General features: G+C 62.1%; 1 protein-coding gene across 8 annotated transcripts in view; it reads left to right on the top strand.

Annotated features, from left to right (window-relative positions):
* The window catches only part of RGS12 (regulator of G protein signaling 12), a 124,226-nt gene that overhangs the window by 104,154 nt on the left and 7,031 nt on the right, over positions 1–13,041 (top strand). For 7 of the 8 annotated variants that reach the window (XM_059923686.1, XM_059923685.1, XM_059923687.1 and 4 more), the window contains 10 exons: positions 245–424; positions 761–914; positions 2,694–2,770; positions 4,658–4,852; positions 5,227–5,300; positions 5,739–5,865; positions 7,731–7,827; positions 9,270–9,349; positions 9,695–9,848; positions 11,179–11,610. In XM_059923686.1, the coding sequence (XP_059779669.1) occupies positions 245–424; positions 761–914; positions 2,694–2,770; positions 4,658–4,852; positions 5,227–5,300; positions 5,739–5,865; positions 7,731–7,827; positions 9,270–9,349; positions 9,695–9,848; positions 11,179–11,610 (1,570 nt within the window). Of the gene's footprint in view, positions 1–244; positions 425–760; positions 915–2,693; positions 2,771–4,657; positions 4,853–5,226; positions 5,301–5,738; positions 5,866–7,730; positions 7,828–9,269; positions 9,350–9,694; positions 9,849–11,178; positions 11,611–13,041 lie in introns of those variants that run through there. The other variant, XM_059923688.1, reaches the window with a different exon arrangement.

Genomic DNA, 13,041 nt, shown 5'->3' with positions numbered 1-13,041 from the left:
AGGCCACTCAGACGCTGGCTTTACGTGGATTGTTGGAACTGGCTGATCGTAAGCGTGGCCACCGAGGGCTGGCGTGTTATGAGAAATGTGATCAGACATAAAGGAGCCTGGGCAACGACTCCAGGGGCGATGAGGGGCTTTGGGAACAGGCCCTGCTGCGCGTGCGGCCTGGCGCCGCCCCGCACCTTCAGGGCCAAGTGTCCAGTTCCGTGTGTCACTGGACAGCGCTGTGTTTCCTCGGCAGATCTTCAACCTGATGAAGTTCGACAGCTACACCCGCTTTCTGAAATCCCCGTTGTACCAAGAGTGCATCCTGGCGGAGGTGGAGGGCCGCCCGCTGCCCGACGGGCAGCAGGTCCCCAGCAGCCCCACATCCAAGCACAGCGTCAGCTCCGAGCACTCCAACACGTCCACACCAAAGAAGGTGCCCGTCCCGGCCGCGCTGGCCCCCAGATGAAAGCTGCTCTGCAGAGATGACAGCAGACGCCCCTGTTGGCTCATCCCCTCACCCGCAGGGAATGCGAGGCTCTCTTAGCACTCGTACCTCCCATGCGCCTTGTCTGAGGCTCTGGTCGGGGCGGGGGGCTCCAACTGCCATTTCTGGAGAGGCTGGCGGGGCTGTGCCTCTGGCCTTGAGGGACCTGGACCCTCCTGCGGAGCACCTGTCTTGGCAGCCTGCTCCAGCTCCCTTTCCCATGCATTTCATGTGATATTAAATTACCTTCACACTGTTTTAACAACGTTTTCCATTTGATGGCAGTTGAGTGGAATATCGAAATCAGGACGGTCCCTGAATGAAGAGTTGGGGGACGAGGACAGCGAGAAGAAACGAAAAGGAGCGTTCTTCTCTTGGTCAAGGACCAGGAGCACCGGGCGGTCCCAGAAGAAGAAGGACCAAGGCGACCGTCCAAACGGTTCGTGGTTTGTCGTGTGCAGGTGGGGGAGGGAGGGGGGCGAGGCCCTCTCAGGGATGAATGAGGAAGTGTGGGCTGTGCTTGTGAGGTGGCCCTTTGGGGCGGCCTGACTGGGGAAGCAGGGGGCTCTAGGGCCCTCTGAGAGGGGGCATGGTGCATTCTAACCCCCCAGGCTAGGGCACCCCACAGGTACCACCCTCTTCTTGCTTGAGCAGTAATGGGTGCTCTTGGTAGAAAATTTGGAAAATACAACCAAGTGAAAAGCAGAATATACAGGTGTCCTGCCCTCTGTCCACCCAGACAGCCTCTTGCTTTTCTGCCGTGTGCAGAGAGGTACACGAGCTTTTGTAATTTCTTTAAGGAAATGTGACACCATAGTTTGGGTACCAAGCATTTTCAAAATTGTAATTTCATTATTGTAAATTTTAAAGGTTGCCATCCTAGATCTTCTCTGCCTTGGTTTCTTTCTTGGATGTGGCTGAGAAGACAGTGTGAGAGGGACAGGGACGGGGCTGGGACGCGCCGGGAGGGGGCTGGGTGGAGCGGTAGCCGCCTGGGCCGCGGGCCGGGGCAGAGAAGGGCGGGGCGCACGCTGGGCGCCGGAAGCACGCGCGGGAGGGTTTGGCGGCCTTTTCTTCTCCACAGACTGTCAGGAAAGGGGTTATTTTCCGGGAAGTAACCTGCAGGCTCCAGACCTGGCCCCAAGTTTAGGTTGGGCAGCTTATGGAGGGAGCTTGGACAGGGAGCCCCTGAGGGAGTTGGTGCCTGTGCTGTGCCAGGCGCTTCAGAGGGTTTATCTCCTGCTTCGAGCCGGCCGCAGGCAGCGCTCACGCCCGCTTTGCAGAGGGCAGTGTAGGGAGGCTGTGGGCTTCTGCGGTGCCCTGAGGCTCCGGGGCCCTGCCTGGGGCGGCCGGTACAGCTGTTCTTCCACAGGGAAGGGCAGCCGGAGCTGGGGGTGGGAGCGGTGTCGTCCGTGCGGCCAGGGACCCCCGAGGGCCGGAGATGGGGGAGTGCCTGCCTCTCTAGGTCTGTGTCCCCACGCGGGACCCCAGGAGACCGGGGTCCCCATACCCGGCACATCTTTAGAGAGCCACCCGGAAAGGCCCTAAGTCCTGACTCCAGGACGCTCCCCAGGCATCCTGACTCTCTCGCCTGGCAGTCCGTTGCTTTTGGCAGATGGGTCAGTGGGACCTGGGGGTCTCCGTGTAATCAGGGCCCCTGCTCCACCCGCAGGCCCCGGCACAGCGGCATGATCGGGGCCCTAGGCCCTGTGTTTTTAAAGGTCCTTTCTGTGTCAGAGTTCTCGCGATTTTTAGATTACAGTTAGCTCAGTCAGTGGCATCGGGTGGCGCGATTGTCAGGACTTTACAGGAAGACGGGACGTGAGCCGTTGGTAAAAGATGCCGTAACGGGCTGGCACGTGAAGCCACATGTTGAGATAACAATTCCAGATTAAATGAAAGGCAGGGAGGCCCTGCACTTGCTTGCGTTTTGACCTGCAACGAGGCAGCAGGAGCCGGGGGGCCGCGCGGGCGCCAGCAGAGCAGAGCGCGGGCTGGGCGGGGGCTCCTGGCTCCTGCTGTGTGCCAGGGGCGAGGCTGCGCCGCCGAAGGGCCTCCGAGCCGGGCTCCTGTCCTTCGAGTGTGTCTGTTCAGCCTAAAGGAGGTGTGGGGCTGTGGGGGACATGACCACCCTCGGGGGGTTTCTGCATTTCTGCATTAAGCGAGCAAGCATGAAGCTGGTGCTGTTGGGTGTTCTGAGTCCCTGTGTCCCCTCCAGACCCCCTGCACGCCAACGGAGGCCTGGGCCGCCGGGAGTCACAGGGCTCCATGTCGTCGGCCGGGAGCCTGGACCTGGTGAGTCCCCGCGAAGCCGTGTCCCTCGTAAAGGAGCTGTTGGATGGATGGGGAGGGCACCCCTTGAGCACTAGGAATATCTCTGGGTTTATTTCTGAGACCTTTTGTTCCCGTTCAGGCACGTTTCTCTGGACGCCCACGGGAGCGGGCAGGTGCTCCTCTTGGTCTCGGCACCTGCACGTCCCGGGAACTCAGACACCCCCGTGTCTCTGCCTGTGCGCTGGGGGCTGTGCCGACGGGGCTCTTCCCCGCCGGGCCCTGCTGTGGGCCGGGGGCCCGGGTCCTGCCTGGCCCTGCGCTCTCTCCTCATGCCCCTCTGAGTTGCTTGTCTGGCCCAGTTTCCAGTTAGGTGGAGGAGGCACTGGGCTGACCTGCTAGCTGGTTAGCTGTCGTCTGATAGCAATTTTGGAAAACCCTATTGTTGCCGGCCTCCTAGTCGCTTGAGATGGTCAGGCAGTAGTGAGTGTAGAATGTCATTTCTTCTTCAGTTATAACAATACCAGTTAGAGCCGTGAGGGTGGACCACGCACCAGTCAGCTATTGCTGCCTGACAAACCATCCCAAAACCCAGTGGCTTAAGACAAAGATCATTTATTATTGCCCGTGCGTCTGTGGGAAGGGCATATTTGGGGCCATTTTGCAATCAGTCTACCACCTGCAAACTAGTTTTCTGAAGTAATATTTGGGAGAAAGAGATTTTCAGACCCTCGGAGGACAGAGGGGTAAGGAAGTGACAACCAGGGCAAGTCGGGCATTAGAAGGAGGCATGCGGGGAACTGTCTAGCCAGGAAGCGGTGCTGTAACTCAGGGACACAGAGGTCTGCCACGGGGAGCGCGGCCGCGGGCTGGCCCCTGGTCCGGCTCCTGCCCCGAGCACGTCGGAGCCCTGCTCCGAGCAGTGGGGAGGGGCCACCTCCCCACTCTTGCCTAGTCCAGCCACAGCGCAGACATCACGTCGCAGGTGCTGCTGTTCTGGAAGGCTCGCTTCCCCATCCTGCAGGCGTGTCTCCCGCCGCAGGGCCTGGCAGTGGGACAGGTGGGCGGGGCCACATCCCCCGCGCCGGGCAGAGGTGGTGGGCGTTCTCTGGGCAGAAGGCACCCCAGGCTGCAGGCTGCCTGCAGGGTGCACCCCTGGCAGCCCCGCGGAGGAAGGAGCTGAGACTCCCCCGTGCCCCTCACACCCGGCCTCCCCGTGGCTGCTCCTCGTGAACTGGGGCCAGGGTCTGAGGGGCCTCACACCCTCAGGTGTGTGCCGCTGCCTCTGAGCCTTGGCCCGGCCTTCCCGCCCCCTCTCCCAGCCTCTTCCCTCCAGCCCGCCTGCTGTCTGTCCGTCCATTCCTCTCGGAAAGGCCTTGGGCCTGCGAGGTCGGGCAGAAAGAGCCAGAAAGGTGACCAGAAGCAGCAGAGGTTGCCTGCTTTGTCCGTCCCCAGCTCCTAGGCTGAGAGACGGGCGAGGCAGCTCCTGGTCCCTAGATGGCCTCAGTGGGCTCTGCAGGGTGACTCCATGTGCTTCCGGGTCAGGAAGGCCAAGACCGGACCCCTGAAAACAAAAGTGGGAAGGCCCATCCTATTCTAGTAGGAAAGCTAGTTAGCATGGCCCTTGTAAAAGTTTAGACTCAGAGGTTGGATGCTGGGACGGCAAGGACGGTGCCTGTAGTTGAGAGGGGGTGGCTCTCTCTGCTAACTAGCAGCCCCACAGCTTAGCGGCCGTGTGTGCACAGCGCACTGTGCCTCTATCGGGACGTGTTTGCATTGTGGAGCTGGGTGTGCACAGGGAGCCGCACTGCTGGGCCCCGCAGGCGTGTGCAAGCTACGATGGCCCTTCCCCGGGGCCTCCCCGCACTTTCCCTGACCCTGCGCCCGCCCCCGTGTCTCCCTGCCCCCCAGCCAGAGGCCTGCAGGACCCTGGCGCCCGAGAAGGACAAAGCCGCCAAGCACTGCAGCATCCAGCTCCCCGACGGGACGGCCTGCGTGGTGCTCGTCAGGGCGGGGCTCTCCATCAAGGAAGTCCTGGCCGGGCTCTGCGAGCGACATGGCATCAACGGGGCTGCCGTGGACCTCTTCCTGGTGGGCGGGGACAAGGTACAGGGCTGCGGAGACCGAGGGCCTTTCCTTTGGGGGCGTCTGCCCTGTGGGAGGTCCTGCCGATAGGGGAGCCGGCCAATCTGCGTGTGTTTACCTAAACGTGCGGGTTCCCTGCCACCTTGGCCTGTGTTGGGCCTCGCGGCCGACTCTGCTCTGTGCTCCTCGTCTGAACCGTGCGTGTGACGGAGGTGGGTCCTGAGAGCTCAGTCTCGCTGCGCAGAACCCTCTGCGGGCTCACAGCAGCCGGTCAGAGGGCCGAGGCCTTCCCTCCAGCTGTGGTGGGCTGCGTTTGAAGCTGCACTTTGCTTCGTGCAGCTGTGCACCCTGGCTCCCACTGACGCCCGTCTCTCTTCCTTTCGTGTGTTCCGTAGCCTCTGGTGCTGCATCAGGACAGTAGCATCTTGGAGTCTAGGGACCTGCGCCTAGAAAAACGCACTTTATTTCGGTAAGAGAAATGCAATTGCCGTTTTCATGAGGTTTCCAGAGCCGCAGGCTGTTTCTGACCACTTGCCCCGCTGGCCTCCGCTTTGCTGGGAGTGCCGACACCCGCGCTGCGAGCTCAGAGGGGCAGCCGCACGTGGCCCCAGGCACCCCAGGGGCCAGAGGGTCACGCTCCCCGCCTGCCGGCGACCACGGCAGGGCTGCACCCGGGGCAGGGTCGACCCGTGGGGAGGGGCCGCTCCTTGTCGGGTGTGACAGTCCTGGCTCAGCCCCGCGAGACCCTAAAGAACCCCCGCTGTGGGCTCTCTTCTCGTGCAGAACCTGGGGCTGCCTTGGTGATCCCCGTGGGTGCCACGCTGCTCTGCTCTTGAGACGGAACGTCCACGTGACAGTTGCCGCGTATTTGTGGCAAACGTGCTCCTGTTTCTCCCCCTCTAACCAGGCTGGATCTGGTGCCGATTAACCGGTCTGTGGGACTCAAGGCCAAGCCCAGCAAGCCAGTCACGGAGGTGCTGCGGCCCGTGGCGGCCAAGTATGGCCTGCGCCTGAGCGAGCTGGTGGCCCGGCTGGTGAGTGACCAGGCTGGTGAGTGACACGGGGCCTCTGGGCCCCCGAGCCGCCCGCAAGCTCAGCGCTGCCTGCTGGGGCCCAGCTTGCCCCTGTTGTCCGTGAAGCGAGCTGTGGCTGGTGTAACGGGAGGACGCCGTGAGGACGCCGTGGGGCCGACCCAGTGCCTGTGTGCAGCTTCTCCACCCAGCAGGCCCTGGGGAGGACGTGGCCGCTGCCCACTGGTTTCCCACCCTTTGGTGGAAATGCTTGCTGCTTATTCGTACCGTGGTTGTGCCCTCTGGGGTTTGGGTTGGTATTTGAGATTTGGGGGTTTTGGCCCAGGGAAACAAATGAAAACCTTGCAGCCTCCCGCCGTTTGCAAATCTGATCAGATGACGGCACGCGCTGGCGTGCGTGACCCGATCTGCACCAGCCTGTCGGGCATCCGCTGCTTGGCTGTCCAGCTTCCCACAGGCCGTGGGTCTGGCAGCTCTCTCTGGCGTTTCCGCGCCGGGCCGTCGGGTTCCTCCGTGGATGGGTGAAGGCGGGATGAGAGCAGAGCCCCCGCGCCTGTAGCCGGAGGGCGGTCCCGCACCGCCACACGTTTGCTTTGAAATGCGGTGACTTACGACCCATTGGCCTGTGTTCTCCTTTCTTTAGAAAATATATTTTATCAGAGCTACGATTTCAAGTATTTTTAGGATTTTTATTTTCTCTGAAACGGGCTCCATAATTGTTCAAGACTTTGACGTGAACGAGAGGACCAGTTAAGTTGTTTTCAGACTTCCCGAGGGTAACCCGAAGCCCTCCGCCCAGCACACTGCGGGGTGGGGGTGCCGTCCTGGAGTCTAGAATATGCCGAATGGAGAGGGACGTGGCCTGGGTTCCATGTGGTCTCCCTGCTCGTACTCTGTTGAGATCCTAAGCGATCCTTAGTCCCCGTGCCTGTTTCCCCATCTGTAAAGTGGGGTGAGTCACGGAAGCATGCTCATGGGGTCGCTGGGGGGCTTCAGTCCCAAAGGGCTGGCCAGTGGTTGGGGCTCCTTCCCCGCTGGGCTGCTGAGGCCTGACCGGGAAGAGTGGTCCAGCTGCCTCAGGACTCGGGGCCGGGAGAGTCGGGGAGGGTGGTACGGGGAGTCCTGTGGATGGGCTGTGAGGATGTGGCTTTCCTTGGACCCTCCTCCTGACCCTCCTTAGTGAACTGTGGGCCAGGCAGGACCCTGCTAGCCTTGGTCCGTTCCCCACTCGGCTGGAGCTCTGTCTGCGCGTTTGGTAGCTTAGCAATTTAAGAGCCAGACTACAAGTTCAGATTGTTTTTTTGACAGAGGATGTGGGACTTGAACAGCAAGCTAGTCTCCCCAGGAGAGAAGGGCAGGATCCCGGGCCTCAGACGCGCCTGCTTCCTGCCCACAGGGAGGCATCTCCCCGCTACTCCCACGCCTCCTAGTGCATTGGGGACCAGTGAGGTGGGCTTGAGGTCCCCTCCTCCAGGTTGGAGGTAATGCCGAGGCTTAGGCCAGCTCGACTTAACGCCTAAAAGCACCAAACCTGTGGACGCAGATGGTAGCGGCGCCCACCAAGTGCTCCTCCACCCCCGGGTCTTCGACTCGGCCCAGTGTTGCCAGCAGCCATCACTTGGGTGACAGCCCTGTCAGGCGGTCTCCTCCCGGTGCCTGCGTTCTGGGTAGGCCCGCTGGCGCTTGGGATCCTGGTTATTGCACGTCAGGCGTCTGCGGCTGGCCCTGCCGAGGTGACAGGACCTGGGGTCACCTGGCGTGTGACTCCATCAAGCCTGGGATGGTCCTGCTGGCAGATGGACCACACGCAGTTGTTCCAGAAAGCTCCAGCCTGGGTGAGCCGCTCATTGCGCCATCTCTGCCTCTAGAGTGGAGAGAAGGAGCCCCTGGACCTCGGAGCCCCCATCTCGAGTCTGGATGGACAGCGGGTCATCTTGGAGGAGAAGGACCCCTCCCGAGGAAAAGGTGAGCAGGATGATGCTTCCCTGGTCCTTCCCGCCTCCTGGGTCCCTGAGCTCGGCCCCCTGAAAGCTCCCAGCCCTGCTGCCCTGTGGTCTCAGAGTGACACTGCAGATGGCCTCACTTGGGTTTAGGGTCTCACGGGGCCCGGCGACCCCCTGCCATGGCCGAGTCCAGCCGTGGCTGGGCGTCTGTCTGTGGGCAGGAGACCCCGGGACCAGGAGCACGAGGGCCTCTCGCTGGGACCCCTGCACGTCTTCTCTGCCGTAAGAAGGGGCGGCAGGCCCTGCGAATGCCCTGTGGTCGCTCTGAGGGTCCAGCATGCCCTGGAAAGTGCTCTCTTCCTGGGAGGCCTCCCTATCCTTGTGCACAAGGGACCTGGGACCCTGGGGCGTCGCTGCCCCATGTCGGCCCAGCAGTGGCTGAGGTGGGGGGCTGGGGCCCCCTGTGCCTAGCGCACAAGGAATCGGTGGTTTACAGGGCCCTTTCCCATACGCTGCCTCAGCCCCGCAGCCCTGCCCTGGGGACGGGGACCTGCACTCCCAGGTGGGGGCAGCGGAGGCGTGCCTCCTGGAGAGAGCCTTCTGGAGTCTACTGAACAGGGCGAGGAGGTGGCCGTGTCAGGAGCCGCCCCCTCCCTTCCCCGGGCTGGCTCAGCTCTGAAATGGGCTACCAATCACTCGTTTCCATCCCCAAGGGTGACCCGGGCTGCGGTCGCCCTTCTGCCCTCGGGCTCCAGTGCCTGCCCCTTGTCCCCCTGTGGGCCCATCTGGGTTCTAGAGAATGCTGTGTGCGCTTCTCCTGCGCGGTAACTGGCCTCGGGGGGCGAGCAGCCTGAGCGGGGCCCGGGTGCTCAGCACCTCCCTCCAGGGTCTGATAAGGTCGGACCTCCCGGCCCGCTTGTGCACAGGTGAGTCTGAAGGCACAGCTGCGGGCAGGTGCGTGCAGTGTGTTTGGGACGCTGCTCACAGGCAGGAGGGCTGGGACTCCGCCAGCCCATCCTGGGCCAGGGAGGTGGTCTGTGGACCACGAGGGCCAGCAGGGGCCAGCCTGCAGCCCTGACTTGGGGCAATGGCCGTATTTGAAAATACATAATAAATGTGAGACTCTCCTACTTTCTAAAGACGTTCGTGCCAAATAGTACCCGAAAGGCGCTTTCACTCAGCACGGGACCACAGAGTCCCAGTAGACACAGTCAGCCTCGAGCCTTCTCCCCGTCGCCCTCATGCACACCTCGCCCAGACCGCGGCGGGCGCAGGAGGCTGGTCCTCTGTCCCTTGACCCCGCAAAGGTGCTCAGGCCTGAATGCGCATGTAGATAAGGGGCCTCTGATACCTTTGGCTTCTGTACAGCTTTGATCTCAGAGACGTATAAACGTGATTATGTTAAATGTTGAGATGGATTTGCAATTCACTGCAGTTTTGTAAAGCTTATGTCACTATGTTCAGCGTCCACAGATAAACAGAAAAGTGTGCCCATCAAACAGAGCGCAGCTGTAAATGCCAGCTCCAGAAATCACTCGGCTACGGTAATTCCCCTCCTCACCCCACCTCGCTCCTCGCCTGCAAAGCTCAGGGGCAGGCGCCCCCAGCGGCTCTCTGCCCTGGTTGGGCCTGCACCCTGGGTTGGGGGGGGTCTTCTTAGGGTCCCTTTGTGGTGCCTGCTCCCACTAGCCTGGGAATCGCTGGGTGGGTGGGTGTGCCTTACGTGCTGTTCTTTTGGAATCTTTATCATTGCGATTGATGTTTCTGCAACGCATGTGAAGTCCAAATCAATGCAATCTGTGTTTCAAAGACCCTTTTTATGTAACTGATGAACTGTGTTGTCATGTGTCTGAAATGTGAGTGGAACTTTGACTTTCCTTCTGACGCAGGGAGAGGAAAGAACACTAGGCAAGTCTAATTCTATTAAAATTAAAGGAGAAAATGGAAGGAATGCTAGGGATCCCCGGCTTTCAAAGAGAGAAGACTCTATTGCAAAGACTGGGGGAAAAAAATGTCAGAAAATTAATTTGGACGAAGCAGAGGGTATGTGTACTTTTTCAAACTTCCACGTTTTTCGTGAATGCAATGTCAGTTTTCCAGTCCAGTCACTAGAAGCTTCTCTGAGTTACTGACATTGGGGTGGCCGTGACCCGTCACACTGAGCACTCGCCCCTGTGTCTGTCTGCAGCTGTCGGTGTAACTCTACTAAAGCCCCAGTTTTCAGACCGAGAGCCGGGCCCTAGGAGTCAGGGAGCCCCCATGTGGGGCTGCAGCAGGCGGTCTCTGTCCCCCCTCACAGCCGGGTCCCGGCTCAGAGGGGGGCTCGGGACCAGGGTCCACGTCCCTGAGGGTCCTCGCCAGGAGGAGGCCGGTGGGAGGGCCCGGGCCTCGCTGGCCTCCGCTGTCGGGGCCCTGAGGAAAGGCTGTGCGTTCGGCCATGGGGGCCGGATGCCCGAGCCGCCCCCGGGCCTGCAGGACAGAAGAAGGATGGCATGAGAGATGGACAGGAGGCGTGGGGGACTTCCTTTTCTTCCGAAAGCTCGTGACAGAGAGACGCTCTAGGAGCTGTTCCGCGCCCTGAGCTGTAACCCGGGGAGCACTTCCTGGGCAGGTCAGCTGGGCTAGTCACAGCTCCCCGTGGCGTCCGGCCACGTGCCAGAGTAAAACACACGCCCGCTCTGAAGTTCTCGCGTTTCTGAGCGCCGTTAAGATTTGCGCTTTTAAGCCCCTTGCTGGTCAGAAGCTCAGAGTGTAACGTAAGCCTCGAGCAGGCTCAGTGTAGACACCGTCTGTTTTGGATGGTGAACTCGAGTTACAACTGAGAATCCACCCAGGTAAGAAAAAGAGGAGCTCTGGGAAGCCAGCCAGGAAGCTGGACGTCCCCGGCAGGGCGGAGGTGCCGGGAGGGGGCGGCCTGGGGGACTGTGGAGCTCCCGGGGCGGGCTGCGCGGCGGGGAGAGGGCTCGAGGGCGGGGCGCTGCTCACAGGCCCCATCAGGACCGCCCTCTGCCCCGGGTGGTGCCCCCGAGAGGCCTCCCACACACGGCTCTAGGCTGGTTCCCCAGCTCCGGGCGCAGGGGTTCCTGGCCATGTCAGGCCGTGGTGCCTGGTCAGCGGCCTCCCTCCTGCTCAGGAGGTGGCATCAAACGTGGGCGGAGCGCAGACATGGGCCGCGGGCACGGCGGCCCGGAGCCGGTCCAGGGAGGGGCGGAGCTGTCTGCGTGGCCCGCGGCCTCCCTGTGGCTGTGCCGGTGGGAACAGGAGGAAGGGGGAGGGCCTGGGGCAGCGGGACAGGGCTTTGCAGACACGCTTGCTGTGCGTGCCGGAGGGTAGACGCGCTAACACTTGGTCAACGTGGGTTTTCTTCCGACAGAGTTTTTTGAGCTCATTTCCAAAGCGCAGAGCAACAGGGCAGACGACCAGCGCGGGCTGCTGAGGAAGGAGGACCTGGTGCTGCCCGAGTTCCTGCGTCTGCCGCCTGGCCCCCCGGGGCTCGCCCTCTCCCCGTCGGCCGCCCCCAAGGCCTTCTGCACGAGACCCGCGACAGGCCACGGCGAGGAGAGCGCTCCCTGGCCCTGCGAGAGCCCGGCCACCAGCCCTGGCTCGGCCGACAGCCCGCCTCTCTGCGCCCCCGGGACCCCCAGCCCCCCGGCGCAGGCGGTGGAGGCCAGGGGCGTCCAGACCGTGGAGGGCGAGCACGGGGCCGACCTGACGCTCACGGGGGAGGGGCACATCAGCAGCCCGAGCAGCACGTTCCTGCCGCCGCCCCCCACCCCGCCGGGCTCGGCCGCGCCTCCGAGACCAGGTACCTCTGGGCATGACGCCCCTGCTCCTCTCTGACCCCGCTCCTGCCTGCCCGCCCGCCGGGGTCGCCTGCCCGCTGCTGTCCGCCCAGTTAGAAAGCGCCAGCGGTGGAAAGTTACCCCCTCCGCCCCTTAATCCCTCTAAGGAGGTTTCAGCGTGCCGGCCTCCTCGGGTACTGTGTTGGTCGTGGCGACCTCTGCCTTCTCTAAAAGGACCCGGCGGCCGCTGAGGTCAGAGTGTGGCCAGGATGGGCGGCCGGGGGCCCGGAGGGGGTGTCCCCCTGTGGTGTGACGCTCGTGAGCGGCGCCCGCACTGGGCCTGGCGGTGCCCTCCCGCCGCCTTTCCCTGGGTCCCCGGCAGTAATGCCACCAAGCAAGGCCCTGGGAATTTCTGCAAAATGTATGTGTTACTTTTATTACAATCTGGATAGCTACCGTTTTTAGTATTTTAATCTCAAGGCTGAAAAACACAGTGTTTGTCATGAGCAAGGGGGTGAAGCCCGTGTGATGTAGAGCGGGAGGGCTGCGCTGACCCTGCAGGGAGGGGGGCTCACCCTCCGCCCGTCGGTCAGACAGCAGGTGCGGGCCCTGCGTGCTGGGCGCCCGGATCCCCACGGGGTTCCCTGACCCCGGGTAGTCACAGGCGATCCTCCAGACGGAGGCACGAACGCGTCACGGTGAGCAGAAGGGCTGGCGGTGGGGCTGTTCCTTAGCCGCGTGAGTGTCAGCAGGTGAAGCGAGGCCCCCGGCCTCCTGGGAGAGGGGCTCCCGCCCCGCACTAGGGCCACGGCCTGTGTCCCCGGCCCCGAGGTGTAGGGGAGGAGCCTTGTCCGCGCAGGCATGTGCCCGTGGAGCCCCTGGTGCCGCCGTCCTCGCCGGCGGGCTCCGTGGTGTGCAGACACTAGCTGTGGCTGCTGTTGGGGGTGGCGGGAGGCCCCCTCTGGTCTGAGTCCTGCCCCAGGACTGGGTCCTGTCGGACCTGCAGCCGCATCTCCGTGGGGACCCAGGGCGGCATTAGTCTCTGGCTCTGTACCCGTGGGGTACTGGCGCTTTGGGGACTGGCTCTGTGGGCCGGGCTCCCGGCGCCCTCCCCACGGAGACAGCCCGCGGACGTGAAGCCGGGAGAAGCCGCGGCCTTCCTTGCATGTCGCCTGCACTTCGACCTGACTTCCCTTCTGCTCTTCCCGTAGACACCTGTGTGTAGTTTCACCTGTGTTTTGAGTCTGTGGTCTTCCAGGAGAAATAAACTCTGCATCTCATCATTGGACTGGTTTAAAGCGCTTTCCTTTCTCACTTGAACATCTGTTTCCTCTTTAGAAAACTACAGGTGTATTTTAATCCAGGGAAAACATTGCACATTTTAATGGAATTCATTGGGTTTACTTTAATATACTGGCTTTCGAAAATAGACCATTCACTCACCAGATATTCTT

The sequence above is a fragment of the Balaenoptera ricei genome, chromosome 5 (genome assembly GCF_028023285.1).
Source record: "Balaenoptera ricei isolate mBalRic1 chromosome 5, mBalRic1.hap2, whole genome shotgun sequence".
Classification (NCBI taxonomy): Eukaryota; Metazoa; Chordata; class Mammalia; order Artiodactyla; family Balaenopteridae; genus Balaenoptera; species Balaenoptera ricei.
Note: the sequence above shows the minus strand (reverse complement) of the source record. Positions and strands in the feature narration are given on the sequence as shown.